The sequence below is a fragment of the Aquarana catesbeiana genome, linkage group LG05 (assembly GCF_042186555.1).
Source record: "Aquarana catesbeiana isolate 2022-GZ linkage group LG05, ASM4218655v1, whole genome shotgun sequence".
Lineage (NCBI taxonomy): Eukaryota > Metazoa > Chordata > Amphibia > Anura > Ranidae > Aquarana > Aquarana catesbeiana.
In genome coordinates this window covers 416,990,847-417,014,126 of record NC_133328.1, presented here as the reverse complement: position 1 = coordinate 417,014,126, position 23,280 = coordinate 416,990,847, and the positions used below count along the sequence as shown (strand labels likewise).

At 40.3% G+C, this 23,280-nt stretch overlaps 1 protein-coding gene across 5 annotated transcripts in view; it reads left to right on the top strand.

Moving 5' to 3' along the window:
- The window catches only part of NFATC1 (nuclear factor of activated T cells 1), a 278,854-nt gene extending 256,734 nt beyond the window's left edge, over positions 1-22,120 (top strand). For all 5 annotated transcript variants that reach the window (XM_073631211.1, XM_073631209.1, XM_073631213.1 and 2 more), the window contains one exon: positions 20,249-22,120. In XM_073631211.1, coding sequence (XP_073487312.1) covers positions 20,249-20,298 — 50 coding nt within the window. In that variant the 3' untranslated portion in view covers positions 20,299-22,120. The remainder of the gene's footprint in view (positions 1-20,248) is intronic.
- Positions 22,121-23,280: the final 1,160 nt, after the last annotated feature.

Genomic DNA, 23,280 nt, shown 5'->3' with positions numbered 1-23,280 from the left:
CACACTCGGGTGGTGCGCTTGCAAGACATTAGAAAATGTCCTCTAAGCAGCATCTTTGGGCCGGCTTGGGAGCGCTATAAATAGCGCTCCCAAAACACCCCTGTCCATTGAAATGAATGGGCAGCACTCCCAAAGCGCCTTAAAAATTATTTGAAAGTGCCTCAAAACAGGTCTTTTTTCCTTTTTTTAAGGTCCCGTTGTGATAAGACCTAATAATTCCAGGCCCGCTAGCGCCCGAAAAACACTGCAAAAGTGCCGCTAAAGCACTGCAAAAACGATCGGCGGTTTAGCACTGTTTTAGCAGCGCTTCAGTGTGAAAGGGGTCCTAATGAACTACCGCAGCACTCAAGAGTACCGTAGTAGTTCATTGAGAACTACAAGCCGACAGACGCAAAGGCTGTTGGACCTTCAGTTTTGCCACTCACAGAACACTGTGAATGGATGATGCGGCTGGGTGGGCGGAGCCCCGCTCAACCCTGTTTCTTACAGATTGTGACAGCCAGTGGGGGGGAGATCCCCCGCTACCTGTCAGAACAGGAGATCGGGGGGAGTGGATCTGTAACATGTTACACCCTGAATATTGGTGCAACATATAACATGTTACAAAAGGTGACCTTATCTTTTAACCACTTCAGCCCCGGAAGGTTTCAGCCCCTTCCTGACCAGAACATTTTTTGAAATTTGGCACTGCGTCGCTTTAACTGGTAATTGCGCGTTCATGCAACATTGTACCCAAACAAAATATATGTTCTTTTTTTCTCACAAACAGAGCTTTATTTTGGTGGTATTTGATCACCTCTGCGGTTTTTATTTTTTGCGCTATAAACAAAAAAAACTGACAGTTTTGAAATAAAAAAAACAATATTTTTTTACTTTCTGCTATAAAACATATCCAATAATAAATTTAAAAAATCGAATTTCTTCATCAATTTAGGCCAATATGTATTCTGCTACATGTTTTTGGTAAACAAAAAACAACCAATAAGTGTATATTGATTGATTTGTGCTAAATTTATTGCGTCTACAAAATGGGATATAAAATGGGATATATTTATGGCGGGTTGCCAGAGGCGCGCATGTGTGCCCCAGACCCCGAAGAAGCTACAAGTAAATTATTTCAAGCATCAGGGCTGCCCTGCCGTAGTAAATGTGCAGTGGGCAGTCCGGAAGCGATTAAGGTAAAAAAGTGACTTTAGAACCACTTTAAAGGAGAAGTATGAGAATCCATTTTTTCCCCCATTATACTTATCTAGGTGGATGCAGCATTGGTCCGATGTTGCATCTGCAGCTCTCCGCTCTGCTCCTCTATGCTCACTGGAGCACTGAGCCGTGGAGGGGTGGGGAGCGGCCATCTCAGCGGCTCGCTGAGAGGCTGAGACGGCCATTAGTCCAGGCACCTGGCGAATCCAGAATCCCAGAGTCGGGAATACGTGGTGCCTGGACTGATATTGGTGACGTCAGCAGAGAGCGGACTTCAGACCGTTCTATGCTAAAACCAGATCACAGGAGTGCAAAATGATTTGCACTCCTGTGACCCATAGGAGGAGCCCAGCCAAACAAACTCAAGCTAGACTTCTCCTGTAACTGCATAGTAAAAGGATTAATAGGGTGAGTTTTACTGTGTAGAGTAATACAAGCAATAGAGAGAAGAGGTTTATGATGAGGACCTGCTTAGTTCACTGGATATAATGCAAGTGTCTTGTTTGCACCTACTTAAAGCTGAACTTGGGGGAAGCTGAACTGGGGGAAAAAACACGTTTGGGCCATTTGATGTATAAACATACATTTCCTTTATTGGTGCCTATCTCATGTTTTACTGCTGCTCAGTTAGAAAAAAACATTACTGTCATTCAGCCCCCATAGTAGTGTAAGCATCAAATGTCCAGTGCAGAGAATTCTATTTTAGTAGTACACTAACCATAGCAGGTTGTTTGTTGATAAATGACAAAGGATCCCCAGAGCACTATATGTTTTAAAAAGCAAGGACATAGCACAAGTCGCCTTCTTTTAGACACACTGTCTCTGTTTAAAACCTCAGAGAGACCAGTGAGGAGAGAAGTGAATGAGCCCATGCTCTGGCTCTTTGTGTGGGTACATTTTAACATGAGTGGCAGAATTTTGTAGACAACGACCTTTTCGCAACAGTAGGTAAGGAGAAAATGGAAAATGTGGAAAAAGTATTTTTCTAAGTTTGGCCTTCCTGGCCATCTTGATTGGTAACGTATGCATGCGGAAGTCACCCTGGCACATGGCAGATGCCTGAAATGTACACTGTGCTGCACATTCAGCTCAGCGTATATTCAGACTAAAACATTGCTGTCAGGCAGGTGAAATTTTTTTTTTTGCAGTAGAGTTATAGAACATCTCTTCTGCCTGCCAGCAATGTTTTTTAAACAGAGGTTTAGTTCAATCCTAAAGAGCAGCATACAACTACCTTTTAAGGTAGTTATCATACTAGGTATTACAGCACCTATCTAGGTTGAAATTTAACTTCCAACCTTTAAAAACTGATAACTGTAGAGCATATAGGCAGTCGTTACAAACCCTTAAAAAACTGTAGTTCTTTAGTAGACATTTAAATATTTTGCCTTCTAAAAATACACGCAACTATACTTCAAGGTTTAAATTTGCACAGAATGAAAGTCATGTGCTGCTTCTGTACTGTAACATCTGAGAATTCACATGCGAATGGCTGGAACCCGTCAGGAGGGTATAGCATAAGCGTAAAAACAAACAACCAGTGTATTAATAGAAATGGAATATCTTGCCTGCTACTCTTCTTTTGAATGGTGAATGTATAACATAAACAAGCCAGGCATGTGTCAGGAAGCTACAGGGCCCAGAGTAATTTGTTTGGCAGGGTTGTCCCAGTTATGTTACCGTCTCCCCGATTTCCATGCCGTCATCAAATTTCCGGGAGCTCCTCAGCACTGCTATGTGTGCAGTACCCAGAATCCTCCCTCATAATGTTCACCTTTTGTGTCAAGACTGGGTGCAGAAAGAAGGAAAATGTTTCAGCCTAATTGTTTGACAGTCACGTTTGACAATGCTAGTCATAGCTGCCAAAACCACATGCTTATGGGAGGCTCACGTTTTATTACAACTTGCTACTTGTTGTCAGTTAACAACTCCTCTATCCAGTCCACCATTCCAAAAACAGCATGGCCTCGGGCAGTAGATTATTATGATTAGACAGATACAAATACTTTAACCTTACACAAATCCTTTGCACCTGAGGTAATGAAAAAAAAAAAAAAAAAACACAGCAGAACTCATGAAAGAATGTGTTACGCGACTTTTTCCATTACTTCACAACTTTTCCTATGAAGTCTCTTTTCATGTTCCCAAGCAAAAACTGCTTACATGCTCTTTAGTGCTCACCCTCTACCACACATAGAGAAAAGTCAATTGCTTTAATCCCAAGGTTTGCTACCTCTATGTACTTTATAGGATTAAAAACACATTACTGTCTAGTGTCTAGTACTGTCACCCTTTATGATTTTACTCAGTAGAGATGACTACGTATTTGGCTGTGTGCATTTTTGTTCAAGATTTGAAATGATGACTCCTATGTTGAAATGTCTGAACACAACTGAATACAAGCCAAACAGACTAAAAGGAGGCTTTCATCGTCACATAATTAATATATCAGTCCTGATTTTTTTTTTGTGCCTTTGTCTTACTGCATCACTAGACGTTAGGTGCACCACTAGAAGTTAGGGCCCATTCACATAATATGCATTGGGTTGCTATGGGAGGCCTTGCCCAATGCAGTGCCAAGGCATAGACACATGCGCAGCTCTGTGTACATTTACAGCACCACTCTGTGCAGTGATGATGTAACTCCTGTGTGCATGTACAAGAATGATGTCATTAGGGCCGTCTGCTATAGTTTATGTACTATATCCATAGGCACTGATAATTTTCTGTAACGTTACATGAACTGAAAGTTGTCCAGGGGATTTGCTAGTTTTGTAAAGGATTTGGGACAACCCAAAGAGAGCAATAATGTTATGTGGGTAGCACACCACAGTTGACAGTGAGTGTTGCCAAATTACTTCAACAGTGGGAGGGGTTTAAAGGTAGAAGAAGGAAAGAGATTGGCGGCACTTCCAGGGATAAAACTACTTCTTTATTGAAACTTCATAAAAGTTCATAAAACTTCATAAAAGCAGCAACATGACACACACGGTATGTGCTTGGTCAGCAAACATGTTTTACACTCCTGTGATTAATCATTGCTGGATTTAAAGGGGCATGGTAAGGTAAAACCTGAGCCTCCTAAATGATTTGATTGCTGTGCCACAAGCAGGAGTCTCACAGACGTGTAAAAACCTCAGCACAATCATTTTTTTTTTAATTAAATGCTTTTATGCATACTGAAAATATACAAAAAGCTAACACTTTGACTGAGCCTACTTTGAAGAAGAACTTCATCAAATTAGTCGCTGTCACATTGTTCTAATTGGATGACTGGTTCTGTCCTACAATAACCTTTTATTTAAACTACTACACTATTACTGGTTTTCTGTTGGCTCCTTGGTGAGCTCTTTCAGTCCCAGTGGGAGTTGCCTTTTGCTGTTGCTTAAAAGGAATAATTCCAGAGTGGAAGTGCATACACCTGGGGAAGATTTGTGCCTGAGAAACAATGCTGTATCTCCTGTACCTCTTACAGCTTATGGTTTGGTGAATGTGCATTTGATTAAGGTGGTGGCACTTTTCGTTACACTAGAAGGATCTGCTGGATGGTGGAAGATCTTTGTTTATCTGAATGTATATAGATTTTGATTTAAGAGACTTCGTGTTTGGCAACACTGTTTACGTATTTGTTTGCATGTTTTTGTTATATTCACTGATGCTGCATCATTTCACTATATTGTAAAGTACAAAGTGCAGGGATCAGGAGTAGGTATCACTCGAAGTGCTGTGGTCAATACCGGTATTAGGAGTACATAATGCACAGAGTGCTGGGGGCAGGAATATATAATCCACAGAGTGCTGCAGTTAGTGCCAGATTTAGACGTAAATAATACACAGAATGTAGGGGTCAGGAGTGTGTATTGCAGTGAGTCCGGAAAACAAAACAAGTGCTGCAGTCAGTGCCAAGTTTTAGAAGTACCTAAAGCGGAACTTTACCCTAAAGAAGAAATTCTGCTGTATTTCCACTTCCCACTACTCTTCTATTTTTGGTACTTTTTGGGGTGGGGTTTGGAGTTGGCCCATCACAAAAGCCAGCTGTCAAGCCCCAAGGAATCACAGGCAACTGCCCGCAATAAACATGCCAGTGCTGGGCACCCGAAGACCAGTGAAGAACTGGCTCGGGCAAGCACGGCACTGGACCCCTGGACAAGTGGGTGTCCTTATGTTAAAAATCACCAGCTACAGTATTTATAGCTGCTGAATTTAATTTTTTTTCAAATAGGGCAAAGAACTGTTTTAAGGTGTGTAATGCACCATGTGCAGGGGTCACGGCTGTTTCACACACCATGTGCGCAGGGGTCAGGAGTGTATAAGGCACAGAATGCAGGGATCAAGAATGTGTAACATCTGGTGTGCAGGAGTCAATAGTATGTAATGCAAAAAGTGCATTGGTCAGCAGTACAAAATGTAGAGAGGGCGGAAGTCAGGGGTGGTAACGCATATAGGAGTTGATTTACTAAAACTGGAGAGTGCAAAATATGGTGCAGCTGTTTATGTTAGCCAATCAGTTTCTAACTTAAGCTTATTCAATTAAGCTTAGACAAAAAAACCTGGAAGCTGATTGGCTTGTATACAGATCTGCACCATATTTTGCATTCTCCAGTTTTAGTAAATCAAACCCATAGTGTAGGGGTTAGGAGAGTGCAAGATTTCCCCCGCAAGCAATACAAACTTTCTTGTCCCAAAATCCGTTCTCTGCCCCCACCCCCACCAAAAAAACTGCACACTTACCCCCAACCACAAATACCGTCTGCAAGCCAAGATTATCCACAAACAAAAATTCTTCCTCCTCCCAAGAAATATCTCCTCCCCTCCTCCTCCCCCTTCTCCTTACCCAGCATATACAGTGCCTTGAAAAAGTATTCACACCCCTTGAAATTTTCCACATTTCCTCATGTTACAACCAAAAATATAAGTGTACTTTATTGAGATTGTATGTGAAAGACCAACACAAAGTGACACATAATTGTGAAGTGGAAGGAAAATGATAAATGGTTTTCATTTTTTTTTTACAAATAAATATGTGAAAAATGTGCCATGCATTTGTATTCAGCCCCCTTTACTCTGATACCCTTAACTAAAATCTAGTGGAACCAGTTGCCTTCAGAAGTTACCTAATTAGTAAATAGAGTCCACCTGTGTGTAATTTAATCTCAAAATAAATACAGCTCTTCTGTGAAGCACTCAGAGGTTTGTTAGAGAACCTTAGTGAACAAACAGCATCATGAAGGCCAAGAAACACACAAGACAGGTCAGGGTTAAAGTTTTGGAGAATTTTAAAGCAGGGTCAGGTTATAGAAAGATATCCGAAGCTTTGAACATCTCACAGAGCAATGTTCAATCCATTCGAAAGCCAGAGCTACAGTGGAATGGTTTAGATTCATGTGTTAGAATGGCCCAGTCAAAGTTCAGACCTAAGTCCAATTGAGAATCTGTGGCAAGACTTGAAAATTGCTGTTCACAGATGCTCTCCATCCAATCTGACAGAGCTTGAGCTATTTTGCAAAGAAGAATTGGCAAAAATGTCACTCTCTAGATGTGCAAAGCTGGTAGAGTCGTACCCAAAAGTCTTGCAGCTGTAATTGCAGCGAAAGGTGGTTCTACAAAGTATTGACTCAGGGGGGCTGAATACAAATGTACCCCACACTTTTCAAATATTTATTTGTAAAAAATGTTGAAAACCATTTATCATTTCCCTTCCACTTCACAATTATGTGCCACTTTGTGTTGGTCTTTCACATAAAATCCCAATAAAATACATTTACTTTTTTGGTTGTAACATGAAAATTTGGAAAAGGGGCATGAATACTTTTCCAAGGCACTGTATCTTTGTCCCCCCCCCCCCCCCCCCCACAAGTCCCACCAAATCCTCCAGCATGAAAACCCCTTCAATAAATAATCCCCCTCTCAGCGTGAATATTTTTCCTCCCCAAATACACTCTCCCAGCAAGAATTTCCCCCAAATCGTCCCCCCAATCCTGCCTCCCAACAGAAACCCCCCGCCCAGCACAATCTTTGTTACTCACCCCCACTCATTGTGTCCCCAGTACAGTTACCCATGACCTCCCAGAAGTTACAGACCTTAGATACACAGAAGATGTGATGTTCTTCCTCCCAGGCTCCCCCTCATTTGGTGTCATGTAGCATGTCCAAGCCATGGAGGAGCCTAGGGGCAGCTTTCCTTGGCCCTGACGTATATTGATGTGACAGAAAACTGTCAGGGAGAGATTCTGGTTGCTGCATTGGCAAACAATGATGTATTGGGACTTGGGGCATCCCACAGGAGATGCAGGACACGTGCTGTAGGTGCCTGACACTAGTGACCTCCATAGTCTGGACCTTTGGTGATGTCAGGGACATCAAGTATTTTAATCATCACTGCTTTAGACACTGATAAAAAATACACTGTACTTTCATTTGACAGGGAAAGAGCAAAAGGATGTAACCCATGGCAGCCAGTCATAATTATTCTTTCACAGACTGCATACTGTATACTGGAATCTGAGTGATTGCTATGGTTACTGCAGTCTGTATATAATCATTGGACTGCTTTGATAAATAAGTCTATACATATGATACTTACTTTTTTACTCCTCCTTCCTCTATCAAATGCTTTAAAATGAAATAAAATACTCTTATAAGGGCAAAGTAAAATATTATGAGTGCATAAGGAAAGTAAAAAAAAAAAAAAAAAGGCATTGTGGTTTTCAGATGTTTACGTAAAGTACCTAAAATTACCATGCAAGTCCTAAAGATATCTGTGGACAAGTGCAGAAAAAGAGTTCATAAATATCAGCTACCTGATCAATGTGGTTGGTACTACGAGCTAAAAATAGCACCCCAGCAGGCTGCACACATACAGTTTCTATTTGTAGATACAGAGGAAAAACAATATGCAGCAACCATGTCTCACTTCCTTCAGAAGCATTGTGTACAGGACCGACTACCTAAACTTGTAACCTAATATTGGTCACAGCCATTCAGACCATAGACAGTGACTCCGTGGTTGTCATTCTATCCTCGCTTTGTGTAATTTCACTCTAGGTAGAAAGTGTGAAATTTGTAACAGTTGTGAACTAGAGAATTGACATTTTGCTGGCCTCTAATGTATAATTTATTGCATTTTTATTTACAAGTATTGATCCAGACAGTGTATTAATAGAATCACTTTCCTAAACATCTTGATGTCTATAAGAAAAATGTATTTCTTCTCATGGCAACTAATCATTTTCGAACTATTATTTTACACTGCAGGGTTGAAAATTGAAAAAAGATTTTGATTGGTTGCTATGAGCAATAAAACATTTCTTGTTTGCAAACTTTCCAATATGTATTATCATAGCAACATGCCTCTTGCAGGAGATTTGTTCAAATCATGCACTAGAAGTCCAGTATATACCAGCATTAAAAGTAGACTGGATGTCTTTTCTTACTAGGCAATGGGTCATCCATTATATTTAGTAGGATTTGTAGTGGGGTGTCTTATCAAGGTACTTCATTTGACTGCCATTGGGGGAGGGGGGGGGGCTTTCTACTCTTCAGTTAAAAAATGTACTGTGGATTTGTATATAGTTTCCTTTTTTTGAAATGGTCAGGAATAAAACAAATATAGCCTTTAGACTGTTTCAGCTGGTGTTAGGGTTATTTTGTGTGTTTTCAAGCTATCCTTTTCAACTTTGCTGAAAATAGCTTTAACAGAGCTCAATAGCTGAAGCTCCGATTTTCACACGGAATTTATTCAATGTACTGCAATGTTAAAACCAAAGAAGTTACAATAAAATGCAATCAGCAGGTTGTGGGATATACTTCATTAGAGGTAAGTAATGTTGCTGAACCTATATCACAGAAAATGTTTTTGAACTAAACTTCTGCTTTAAATAATATTATATAAATTATTTTAAAAAGTAGCCATTGTTACTGTGAGCAACGTTTCCGCTTTTGATTTTTTTATACGTTTTTTTTCCCCTAGGCCATCCCTAATATAAATATCCTGCTCCTGAGCCCTCTCATAGGACCCAAAGCCTTAAAAGCAATGACAAAGTATCTGGCACTTTAATTGAAATATAAAAAAAAATATATATTAGATGACCCTAGTTTCTCTTTTCGACCTTTGGAGGGCCAGTCCTAAAGTATGCCTTTTCTTTGGCAGTGGGTGGCAAGAGACTGAATAGAAGATCGGTATTGTATAGCAGCCTTTCTCAACCTTTTCAACACAGTGAAACCTAGTTTGAGGGAACTCATGCTAATAATTACTATATCTATAGCTCACTGAACATTACCATGATGGTCACTGGGAAGAATGCGCCTTAAATTTGTGGTCAGTGGGAAAAATATTCCCCTTATATACAGTTAAAATTATCATTGTCGTTGTTTACTTGAGTTTACGCTGAGTTGCTCATTGCTCAAGAAGCCACTTGCAACCTCTGGAGGTACCTTGGGTTCACAGGACCCTGTTGAGAAAGATATAAGGGTTGATTTACTAAAACATGCACATCTGCACCAGATTTTGCACTCTACCGTTTTAGTAAATTAACCCCACCCTGTTCAAATAAAAGCAGATATCAGCTTTTTTTAGTCTTGCCACCAAAAGTTGCTGAAAGCTGCTTTCTGATTGACAGACATGGGATACATATAATCCCATGAGCCCAAAGACATATCAATGTCTGTTGAAAGTCACCCACTTCTGCTTGTAGGTCAGCAAACACTGCCATTTGTATAATCGCTTACTTTTACCTTTAAATGCAAAGAGGAAAGGATTGCCCCTTCTCCCGGCCAGCCCAGGTGAAGAACGGTCTCAGCCTACTTGTCTCTACCACACTACCCACTCTAATGAATTTGGCCCTGCCCACAGGGGCTTAGTCATAGGGGCGGTATGCATCAGAGTGTGTGTTGTGGTGGAGACATGTAGGCTGAGTCTGCTATTTATTATTTGTTCACCTGGGCTGGTCAGGAGTAGTGACAATCCTTTCTTCTTTACATTTACTAGCTCTCTGGATTGGTATCAAGATAAGCCTGCACCCCAAGCTCTGGGACAAAGGGATTAACTTTCACCTCTTCTTTGAGTGGTGCCAAAAGCAATATACTTTTACCTCTAAGTTGAATGTTAAGGCCCGTACACATGATACAAAAATCGGAAGTAAAATTTCGTCCAACGAACGGTCTGCCGATTTTCGGATCATTAGTATGGTTCTTTCGACAGCCGATTCAGATTTTTCGTATGACAAAAGCTGGATGTGCAGACTTTAACACTTTATTGTACGTGAACACAACGTCCAATTTTCGTTTAACTAGTACGGTTTTCATCTGAAAAAAATCGTAAGAGCAAGACTACGCATGCTCAGAAATAAAAGAATGCATACAAATTCAACACATTACGTCACTTCTGAAGTTGCATTCTGTCATACGAGAATTTTCGTATGGCTAGTAACCTCTTCACTTCCGATATGAGACTAGTATGCAACAAAAAACTAACGTTCATCTGAAAATCTAATCGTGTGTACAAGGCTTTAGCTGAATGAATGAATAATTCAAGCGATAATTAATTACAGCAGTGTCTTGCAGTAGCCAAATCTACACAGTTTCCTCCTTTTGCTCATTTAGATACACTGTAGCCCAAGCTCGCACTAAATGCGCATAACAGCTTGAGTGCTTGTATATCTGTAACCACCAGCACAGTATACATAGGTTTGCTAACACACATGAACTTTTACTCTCCGGCAGTTATTAGATAAAACAATATATACAATTTTTTACCATGTCCAGTGATCCACACACGGTTGGCCCTTTTTAAACTTAGTTACATTAATGTAAACACTTGGCTTATGACTGTGACAAAAATAGCACGGGTGAGTAATATCAGAATCGCTGCACGGCTAGTTATTAATACTTGTTTTTCAAAGTCATTATAGAGCGTCAGTGAAATCAGGGTATGACCAAAGATCACATAATGTGGCTGTGATTTTCTGTTCTTGAACATTGAGTTTCCACTTTATAGCTTGAAGAAATGAAAGACGTGGGAGTGTAGAAAAAAACAAGCCCTACTCTTAACAGCTTACCACATCCTGTTTTACTATCTCTTTTGATGGTATCAGAGAAGTTTGCAGCTTCATCCTACCATTCTGTACAGCAAGTGGCGAATGTTACAGGTTACCTTAAGTTCGCAGCCAGTTTATTTGTCTTTTTTTTTATTTTTTTGTTAATGGAAAACCTATAAATACAAATGAAAAATATTGTTGACAGTATTAGATAGGGATGGTGGCCAATAGATGCTTTTCCCTAAAAATGACTTGAACGGGTCAAAAGGTGTGAAATACCCATGACCATAACCATCTATGATGGACAGGAACCATAACTGCTGAGGAGCATAGGCCTAAAGCCATAATAACCATGTCTACCAATAACCTTGCCCCAATAAACAACCTGTTAAGTTGGAAAGGACAAGGCCACAGCTTTATTTGAATTGTAACATAAGCAATTTTCCAACATAAACATTAAACCCGTACCAATCACAGTTAGACTGTGAGCACTCTTGAAACCACAAGACCCCTTTCACACTAAGGCATTTTTCAGGCGCTTTTGGGCTAAAAATAGTGCCTGTAAAGCGCCTAAAAAACGGCTCCCCTGCAGTTTCCGTGTGAAAGCCTGAGTGCTTTCACACTGAGGCGATGTGCTAGCAGCATCTTTGGAGCGGTGAAGGAGCAGTGTATACACCGCTCCTAAAGCACCCCTGCCCATTGAAATGGATGGGCAGCGCCTGCAAAGCGTCTCTGCAGTGGCGCTTTGCGGGTCATTTTAACCCTTTTTTGGCTGCTAGTCGGGGTTAGAAGTGTCCCGCTAGCAGCCAAAAACCTCCAGAAAAACTACAGTAAAGCGCCGCTTTGTCGCAGACGCCCCAGTGTGAAAGCAGCCTAACTTGACCTAGTCTAAAAGGCCTGTCATTACCATAAGTTCTGGACAGCCTTGGACTGGTCAAACTTCCACTGAAGGGCATAGACCATTAAAGGAAACCTTTACGCTGGCGAGGTAAAACTGCCAAGCTGTGACAACTGACCAGAAAAGAAAAGAAGAGCAGGGCGGGCAACTTTTTTCCTGCTTCTTCAAACAGTAGTTGAAAAATTTTCCTCACAAAGGAACTTTTATAGAGTTCAGGCACAGACCCCTCACCCCTGTTACCAGATAGCCAGTCATCTTAAACCAATTTTAGTTTTCATCCATTTAGTACACGCCCCTGTCTCTAGGCCATACTTCCTGTAGTCAAGGCTCCCATTCCCTATAGGATCAAGGGGGCCCTCATTAATGTTGTAGGTATTGCCCGCCCCATCCATATTACAATTTATCTGCAGTCTCCTAATATCTAATACTCTAGTTTCTTGCAATTTTACATTTTCGTAAATATTATCAATAGATATTTTACTTGCCGCCTTGTGTTTTAGGTCTTGTTGCCTTTTAATAAATATTAAAGTGTATATCTAGCTTAAAAAAAAAATGATCGAGTGAGGAAATATTCAAACCTCTGTTGGTTTTCTATTGCTATCTAGGGCTCCATTAGAGCAATTTCTCTTACTTCCTTTTCTAGTGACAGTGGTTTCAACTGAAAGGAAATGAGGTTAAAAATCCAATAGACAGAAATAAAAATGATGTTTTATTGCAGTTGAGGAAAGTAAGAAGCCCCCTTTTTGTTGTTGTCTGTTCTCTGTTAAAGATTTTCACATACATTTTGTCTGGTAAATGGTCTTCACCAGGATAGAGAGGAAGGCAAAAGCTAATAGAATCCTGGATAGCAATAAAAATCCAACAAGGGATCTAATTTTTCTCTAATTTATCTAAAACAGACAAGAGTTCTAATCTTTCCCTACTCTATTCAAAACTCAAAAAAGTCTAGGTGGACTTGTTGGACATAAACTTTAAGTAATATTTCATTGCTAAGAAATCTCTGATATGACAGGTAAAAGGCAGATATTTTTTTTTTACACCCCACCCTTACTAATTATATTATATTTATATTAAAGCAGAGTTTTGTCCTTTGCAGGGATTTGTGATTGGAACAAAGATCACTGAACTTCACTTGTTAATAATCCACCATCGATACAAGCGTGTAAGATATATCTGCCAGCCTGTAGAAAAATAAACACACAGTTAATAGTACCTATTGATACCAGTTCTGACCCAATTAAGTGATAACCCTTTTGCTTTCACCTTTAGTAATTACATTTTAATGGCAGAAAACTGGAGGCACATTCATGAGCTGGCTTTCAGATTCTGTAAAAGTACTGATGATTGCAGCTGGTCCACACTATTAAAAGCTTTGATGGTTGTTCCATTGACACCCACCAGGGTGTTCTCTCCAAAGCAGCTTTCAGGTGTTCTGGTGGGTTGTAATTGGGGAAACCCATACTGAGACTCTTCTGCTTCTTTTTCCTTCCTCTTTCTGATGCAAACAGATGTTCATTTGTGCTCATAACCTGACTTTAGGTACGCTCTTCTTGATATATATTGTAGTGCATCAACAAACTATACAGACCTAGCAAAATAAAATACTTTGCTTTTACACCCTCAAATAAAAAAAAACAAATCTGCAAACATAATTTAAAATTTTCACTCCAGTTAAAAGCAAAGGCCAAGGACTGAAATGCATGTATGGAGCAAGCTCTATCTGCTCAGTACTTTAGTGTTTCATCCAAGCATTACTGTACTTCACCTCACTCTCCATTTGTTGGTAATCTATTGATCTGAGAACCCTGCATGTGACAGAAGAGGAATTCCCACATACACCCAACGCAGACTGTTTATTATCTTTCTTATATTAGATGTAAAAACTAGGTTTATCATTGCCAATGATCAGATCTATTCTTGAAAGTGATTGATGACACAGATAGCAGATAGGGGACTTTCCACAGGCTTTAGGATATGCTCTCCCGATGAACCTGTGAGGTGCTTTTTGGATTCTTGTTGAAGTTGATTTCAGAGATTTCGATCAGAGGTTAAAGCAGTAGTAAACCGCATTTTTTTTTTTCAAACCCTGAAAGACAATTGTATAATGTGCTAGTATGCACAGCATACTAGCACATTATGAAATACCTTAGAATGAAGCCTTCTAGCGGCACACTGTCACCACTGAAGGCACTTCTATCTTCACCCAGTCCGGCCGTATGATTGGCCACGCCGTGATGATATTGCGGGACTCACGGACCGCTGCAAGAAGCTCTGAAGGTACGGCATGGGTATGCTGTCCCTTCAGAGTGCATGCAGCGTGAATATCTCCTAAACAGTGCAAGTTTAGGAGATATTCACAGTACCTACCGGTAAGCCTTATTATAGAATTACCTGTAGATACAAGTTTACAAAAAGGGTTTCATCTATTTTGTGAACTTCCTGCTTTTAGCATGTTTACTAAATAGCATTACTAATTGCTTTTTTTTGCTAGAAATAATAGAATATATCATTTATAACAGATATCACAGTTGTTGTACCCCTTCATATTTAATGTAATATTTATTTATTAATACAGGTACTTCTATAGCACCATCAATTTACACAGCACTTTAGTAAATAGTAATATTTTTTTATGTGTTAAAGGTAAACCAAAAATATATTCATATGATTGCTGAGTAGGATTATTAAAAGCTGGAGCAAACATGGGCCAATAACAACCAAATGTAATCTTTCAAATGAGGGATGTGAGCATTATCCAGACTGAGACTATGTAATAGGTTTGGCCTTATTCAGACTGAGACTCAGTAATACTGTTGGTCTGATCCATACCAAGACTCAATAATGAAGTTGATCTGATCCAGACTGATACTCAGTAACAGGGAATGGTCTGATTCAGACTGAGACTCAGTAATGGGGTTGACCTGATCCAGACTAGGACTTAGTAACAGGTGATGTCCTGATTCAGACTGAGACTCGGTAATGAGATTGACCTAATGTATACTGAGACTCAGTAATGGGATTGGCCTAATCCAGACTGAGACTCAGTAAGGAGGTTGACCTAATCCATACTGAGACTCAGTAACAGAATTGACCTAATTCAGACTGAGATTCAGTAATGGGGTTGACCTGATCCATACTGAGACTCAGTATTGGGGTTGACCTGATCCATACTGAGACTCAGTAATGGGGTTGACCTAATTTAGATTGAGATTCCATTGCTATGTTGCACTTATCCATACTGAGACTCAGTATTGGGGTTGACCTGATCCAGACTGAGACTCCTTAATGGGGATTGGCCTGATTCAGAATGAGATTCCATAGTTAGGTTGCTCTGATCAAGGCTGAGACTCAGTAACAGGAGAAAGAGCTAAGCTAAGTGTCATGAAAATCTTGAGCAGTATGTAATGTGTCATAAAATCCGCCTTCTATATACCATGTCATAACGTAACAAATGACACATGACAATGTACCATTTGTTTGAATTAGGAAGGCAATGTGTGCACAAACATTCATGTATCAGTAGCAGCTTCTCCCCTTCACAAGTTATAATCGGGAAGTTGCTTTTTACCATTTCCTGTGTATCTGTGACATGTTTTTATCTTGATTGGCAATATTAACTCTTCTGGTACAAAGGAAACTTTGGTCATTCTCTGTGACACAAGTAACTTTGGGCACTTATTTCACAGAAAGCCATGTCCTAGAAAAAAGGTGTTATCATCTGTTGACATTTTTCATATCTCTGTGGTAATCAGGTGCTTGTGGTGGCAGCGGTGGTAGTGAGTGGGTGGACAGGGGAGGAATGGAAACAGGAGGGATGTTGTACAGCTTGCTTTAGATGGCCTTTGCCAGGTTCAGTCATTTCCTATCCGCCTGCCAAAAAACACAGGCTGATAAATTGACATGAAATGATGAGTGTGGGAACTGTGTAGTCTGACAGTGTACAGGACAAGACGACAGTGACGGAAGAAGCAGCAAAAAACAAAGAACTATCCTTCCATCTTCAGATAACTGTCTCTTATAATACTGACTCGCTGACATTGACTGACTCCTTTTTGTAGTACACACTTAGTAAAACAATGGTGGAAAACAAGCAGATGAGAGCTAACAGCTGAAAACTGATGTCTGTATACTGAAGAGAAGCTATTTCCAGATGTGTGCAGTCTTCAGTTGTTGCAATGGTTGGACTTTCCAGATTGTTTTGTAGTAGAGAAACATAAAGAGAAATCTCATTACAGTGATTGGGGTTGAGCCTGTTCACTTAACAAAGTGAATGTTCACTGAGCCTAATAAATAAAGTGAAGTTGTGTTCACAACAACCAATTGTGCTAGAAAAAAATGCTGCTGTTCTACTCTTGGCCATAACTCCATACTCTCTGTCATCCCTGATATTTTGGGTATTTACACTCATATTTGCATGTTCCAGTATCTCTCGCCTCCCTAATATAAAATTCACTTTGAAAACTCTGTCAATGAGAGTGGAAGCCCCTCATATTAGCCCCAGAAGGTGTGTAGACTCAGGAACTCAAGTGCACACCAAACAAGTCCTTGAGAGATATAACTGTCAAGTTATTTAAAAGTCCAGCATCAAGGTATCAGTTCTGGTTGGACTGCCCCTTTCATACAGCACTGCCTACAGGTACACCTTGACATTGGAAGCACTTTTGTAATGTTATATTTGATAGAATTTCATTGTAGGCATTGGTGGGTAACTTTCATAAGAATCAGTTCAAAAAATATTTAACACAGGGAAACGGCTCTCTAGTTTAGTCATGTGACATGTGTGTCATTTTTAAATCTTTTAAAACTCGGCTGAAAAATACTGTAATTTTTTTTTAAATAAGTATACTTACAGTATCTCACAAAAGTGAGTACACCCCTCACATTTTTGTAAATGTTTTATTATATCTTTTCATGTGACAACACTGAAGAAATTACACTTTGCTACCATGTAAAGTAGTGAGTGTACAGTTTGTATAAAAGTGTAAGTTTGCTGTCCTCTCAAAATAATTAAACATACAGCCATTCATGTCTAAATCGCTGGCAACAAAAGTGAGTACACCCCTAAGTGAAAATATCCAAATTGGACCCAAATAGCCATTTTCCCTCCCCGGTGTCATGTGACTCTTTAGTATTACAGGGTCTCAGGTGTGAATGGGAAGCAGGTGTGTTAAATTGGGTGTTATCGCTCTCACTCTCTCACACTGGTCACTGGTTTTCTGAGAATCTGAAAAAAAAGAATTGTTGCTCTACATAAAGATGGCCTAGGCTATAAGAAGTTTGCCAAGACCCCGAAACTGAGCTGCAGCACGGTGGCCCAGACCATACAGCGGTTAAACAGAACACGTTCCACTCAGAATAGGCCTCGCCATGGTCAACCAAAGAAGTTGAGTGCACATGCTCAGCGTCATATCCAGAGGTTGATTTTTGGGAAATAAACGTATGAGTGCTGCCAGCATTGCTGCAGAGGTTGAAGGGGTGGGGTGTCAGCCTGTCAGTGCTCAGACCATACGCCGCACACTATCAAATTGGTCTGCATGGCTGTGGTCCCAGAAGGAAGCCTCTTCTAAAGATGATGCACAAGAAAGCTCGCAAACAGTTTCCCGAGGACAAGCAGACTAAGGACATGGATCACTAGAACCATGTCCTGTGGTCTGATGAGACCAAGATAAACTTATTTGGTTCTGATGGTGTCAAGCATGTGTGGCGGCAACCAGGTGAGGAGTACAAAGACAAGTGTGTCCTGCCTACAGTCAAGCATGGTGGTGGGAGTGTCATGGTCTGGGGCAGCATGAGTGCTGCCGGCACTGGGGAGCTACAGTTCATTGAGGGAACCATGAATGCCAACATGTACTGTGACATACTGAAGCAGAACATGATCCCCTCCCTTCAGAGACTGGGCCACAGGGCAGTATTCCAACATGATAACGACCCCAAACACACCTCCAAGACGACCACTGCCTTGCTAAAGAAGCTGAGGGTAAAGGTGATGGACTGGCCAAGCATGTCTCCAGACCAAAACCCTATTGAGCATCTGTGGGGCATGCTCAAACGGAAGGTGGAGGAGCGCAAGGTCTCTAACATCCACCAGCTCCGTGATGTCATCACGGAGGAGTGGAAGAGGACTCCAATGGCAACCTGTGAAGTTTTGGTGAACTCCATGCCCAAGAGGGTTAAGGCAGTGCTGGAAAATGATGGTGGCCACACAAAATATTGACACTTTGGGCCTAATTTGGACATGTTCACTTAGGGGTGTACTCACTTTTGTTGTGTGTTGAGTTATTTTGAGGGGACAGCAAATTTACACAGTTATACAAGCTGTACACTCACTACTTTACATTGTAGCAAAGTGTAATTTCTTCAGTGTTGTCACATGAAAAGACTGATTTTGCACGCTCCAGCTTTAGTAAATTGTGTTGCATAAATGAAGGTGTATCTTTTGATATATGCTTGCAATAGGGGTTACTGAAAACGTCCCATGCAAGGTAATCTTGTAAAGAAACCCTCTAAATCTCCTTTAGTGCAGGGCTTGCAGCTTAGCCTTCATAGGGCTTTCGCTACATATATAAACTATGTTACCTTTATGGTTCCACACCTGATACTACCTCAGGCTGATTTACAGAAAAAAAAATGGAAATGTTGCCCAAAAAAAGTAGTCATATTTGTTCTTTAGGGCTGGTTCACACCTGAATCTCACAGGAACACGGTCCTGGTTCCTTTCCTTTCTTTCAGTGCGGTGCGATTTTCAACTCATTCATTTAAACACCAAAGTAGTGCACGCACTACTGTTCAAAAACACACTTCCTAGGATTGCGTGTTACTGTGGTATCATGCGATCCAGTGCAAGCAAATGCACTGCATTTGGGGTGTCTTTAGGATTTTATTGACACCCATAGCAGATTGCACACTAGGGGTGCATCGGATCGTCACCGATCCGTGATCCGACCGAATCGGCACACCTGCGATCCGCGGAGCGCTCCGCTGCCTCGGCCTTAGGAAAGGCCGCGGCTTTGGCCTAGCTCTGGAGTGGTGGCCATCTTGGTACACCCGGCGGCGGCGGTGAGCTATTACAGTGGGGGAGATTTGTGGATATTACAGTGGGGAAGATTGTGAACATTACAGTGGGGGAGATTGTGAACATTACAGTGGGGGAGATTGTGAACATTACAGTGGGGGAGATTGTGGATATTACAGTGGGGGTTATGTTTATTTGTCTTGTCTTTTTTTTTTTTTTTGCTGATCCCAAAATGATCCAATCCTTGATCTCTGATCCGAGGTACGATCCGAACCGTGAGTTTTTTGATCCGTTGCACCCCTCTTGCACACCCAGTGCATTTTGAACATGGTGTGGCAAATACACACAGAACACAGTTTTCCCACTCCACGTTCTGGTGTAAACAAGCTTTTAATGTTGAAAGCGCAAGCCAATTTATGCTTTGCCTATACAGGGCAAAGTAACAGGTTTACTTTAATCCCCCTATCCAGCAGCACACACTAACCATTCCTTCACTCCCCCACCATGCTGTTTATCTGCAGTAACAGTGAAAAAACACCCAGGATGTTTGGGTGTATAGAAGCATGTGACACACTTTTTATGACAGCATTAGGCCAAGCACCAGTGCTTTAACATGGGGAGAGTCCAAAGCCCTGTGTAACATGGGGAGAGGCCATAGCCCTGTGTAACATGGGGAGAGTCCAAAGCCCTGTGTAACATGGGGAGAGTCCAAAGCCCTGTGTAACATGGGGAGAGTCCAAAGCCCTGTGTAACATGGGGAGAGTCCAAAGCCCTGTGTAACATGGGGAGAGGCCATAGGCCTGTGTTACATGAAACGATTCTTCTGCTCTCGGTAGCCGAACAGTGCAGTGGGGGAGTTGAAGAAAGGTGAGTATGTATTATTGGGGTGAGGGTGGGGGAATAAGTACAGGTTTCTTTCAAAAATGAAAGATAAAATATGATTAGCTGCTGTGGGCAAAAGCCCTCTTGTTTGTTCATGTTTTAACCAAATGTCATATGGAAAGAATGAACATGACTTATGATTTATATTAATTTATCATACAAATACAAATCTGGTAGTCAAAATGAACTTGGATCCTTGACTTTCCTTTTTTTCTCTTGCAGTAAATGAAATAATAAGAAATGACCTCTCAATCAACAATGTCCATTCATAGCTTTGACAATCCTGAACTTAGGCAGTGGACCTGTCACCAATCTGCTGTGGAATGAAGATTAAGTAATGCTTTGGATTCCTATTACCAAGTCCTTCCGTCATTTAATGGAGTTTATATCTCTGGTACAACAGACATGTTTAGTCTTCAGCAGAACTCTCATCTCAAAAAAACATAAGAAATAAAACATTGCAACTGTGTATTGTATGGAATATAACTGAAATACTTGACGAAAGCTGATGGCCAGGAACCGTGACTGATCCGTTTGGCACCACTGGATGCCGGAAGTGCCTTAAATGTTCATATTTGTGGCATTAGGATGAATCAAAAAAGCTTTCTGTTTGCTACCAAAAGAAGTATTTTCGGTGCAAAGAACTATAAAGCAACTGTTCGGCTTGCTGTATTATAGAAGCAAACTTAATTCCGACGAAGAAAAAAACTCAGCCTACAGACTCTCTCAATGCTGCAGATCAAAATGAAAGTATCGCCTTAACCTGTGCGCCTCAAAAACAACCAATTGGACTCTTGTTATATTTTATCTAATATATTTAAAGTCATCCTTTTTAATAAAAGAATGTTATATTCTCAATTGGGAACCATAGCACAAAGAAAGCATAAGCACATGACAATTTTTTACAAGACATGAAAACTGCATGTTCAAATGTGATTTCATCTGAGGATGATACTTAACTGTGTCAGAAACATTTCATATTTTCCCGCATTGAAATAAGCACTTCCATATTTATGCATATTGATATTCAGATTATATTCTGATTAAAACCCCATCCTCACTTTTTGGATCGTTTTCATCTTATTGACAAACCATTATATCTGCATTGAAAAAGCAAAACAACTTATATTAAGCTAATATGTCACCTGCCTTATATTCCTAACGCCATCCCTTGGGAAATCTTGATACATAGGTATATTGTATGCATTGTGTTGCTCTATCATGAAAGCAAGCACTTTAAATAAGAAATAAAAAAAGCAAGTTGCATTAAACTAAAAGCAACAAGTGTAATTTGTACATAGGTGACGATAAGATTGTAAATATTTGTATGGTTCCACAAAAGCCTTATAACTCTTGTCATTCTTCTGCAGTAAGGGTGGTTGACATGTGCCTCAGCAACTGTTATTAAACTACAATTCCCAGAATGCCCACTGCCAGCTGGCAATGCATGCTAGGAGTTGTAATTTGGTAACAGCTGGGGTCTCGCAGATTGCCTAAGACTGTACATGGGGAATGTTACCAAAAATTAAAAAAAAAAAAAAAAAATGGCTAACAATGCAGTGCTATGTGGTATGTTTCCATATTCATTAACCTAATTTGGAGTATAGTACAGATATTTAGTATGACCCAGTTCATTAATTATTGTACAAGTAGCAGCTTAATATATCACTAGTGATACAGTTTTTTTTTTAACTTCATGTAACCAAACTAGCATGGTCTAATTGAAACTGATATGTAACTAATGTTGTGCCTTAGTAATCGACGCCCTCTTCTGGAAAAAAGCCTAAATTACAAACTGATTGAAAGTAACTGGCTTGAATAATATAATGCTGTGTATTATGTCTTACTTTTTTGAAAGAAAATGAAAAGCCATATTTATTATTTGCACACGACTGTGATAAACTAAATAGATAATATGGCTTTGTGTATCATTTCATTTTTCATGTGTAATCGAAAGATGTTTACCCCCTTTATAGCAGTATAGGATTTGCATGATATATGTATAATAGATGACAGTTAGACAAGTCAGTGCTCAGAGACTACGTTTGCTGGCTGCCCCTGAACATTATCAATAAAGCAATATCATGGAGCCAGTATGGCAGTGTTTCATTTCTGAGTTTTGCTTAAACTATTGTTCATTTATACTTTTTTCCTGTAAAAGGTAAGTGGGCTTAGAATTCATATTACAATCCTGGGAGGAATAAAGGAATAAAGTAGGTTGCAGCACCCAATGGCTTCCTATATTTCTCAGGAAGAAATATACAAGACCTGTGAGGGATTCATTCTGTTGTGTTATGCCAGAACCAAAATATCCAAATTGGAATGGATTTTCTATCAGTCAAATTGGTGTCACAGCAAAATAAATATAAAGTAATATTGATACAAAGACACAGGCTAGAATCAGCCAGTGAGTCAGCTCTCCACTGACATACAGACAGCAATAAACTAATAACAATTAGTGGCAATGAATAACAAACCAAATTCCAAAAATGTAGTGGCATCTAAACATGTCCATGCAGAAACAGTGTGGATATACAGGATGTATATTACACGCAGTCTCCGGCTGCTCCTTACAGGTATGAGAATCCCTCAAGAACATGCAACAGAAAGAAAGGGCGCCAGATCATCGGGAGTAAAAGACAGGCACCCTTTCTTTCTGTTACATAAAGTAATATTGGCATACCAACATTGCAATACAAAACTTACTAGGTACATGGCTTCCTAAAAGCTAGAGTTTAGGCAACCCCTACTCTGTATCCTATATTGCAAAGCTACCTGAATTCAGTTCAATGGCAGATTGGTGGCAGCGACCATTCATGCAGCACCACGGGATCTTTCTATCATGGACTGTGTAAGTTGAGAGTAAGGATACCCTACTGCAGATCCCACTCACCCTTCTAGGAGACTGTGAGCATAGAGTGAATCTATCTTCTTCCCACGTATGAAGGGTTGAAATTTAAGCACCACACCACTGTTAAGAGGTCCAGATACAACTTTATTCCATTAAAGGTCAGAGGTACAGATCAAGAAATAGCCAACACATTTCAGGGGTCTACATGCCCCATTTAACAGGGCTTGAGTGGCAACCAAGTGAACAAACCAATAGTGAACTGGACCTACAATGTGTATTTATTCCAGTGTGAATTGAAAGCACAGGTCTATTCAGCAGATTGTTTGGCAGTGACTTGGCGCTTAAATTTCAACCCTTCTTACATTACACTACAAGCCAAGGAGAATGTGGAGATCCTCTGAGG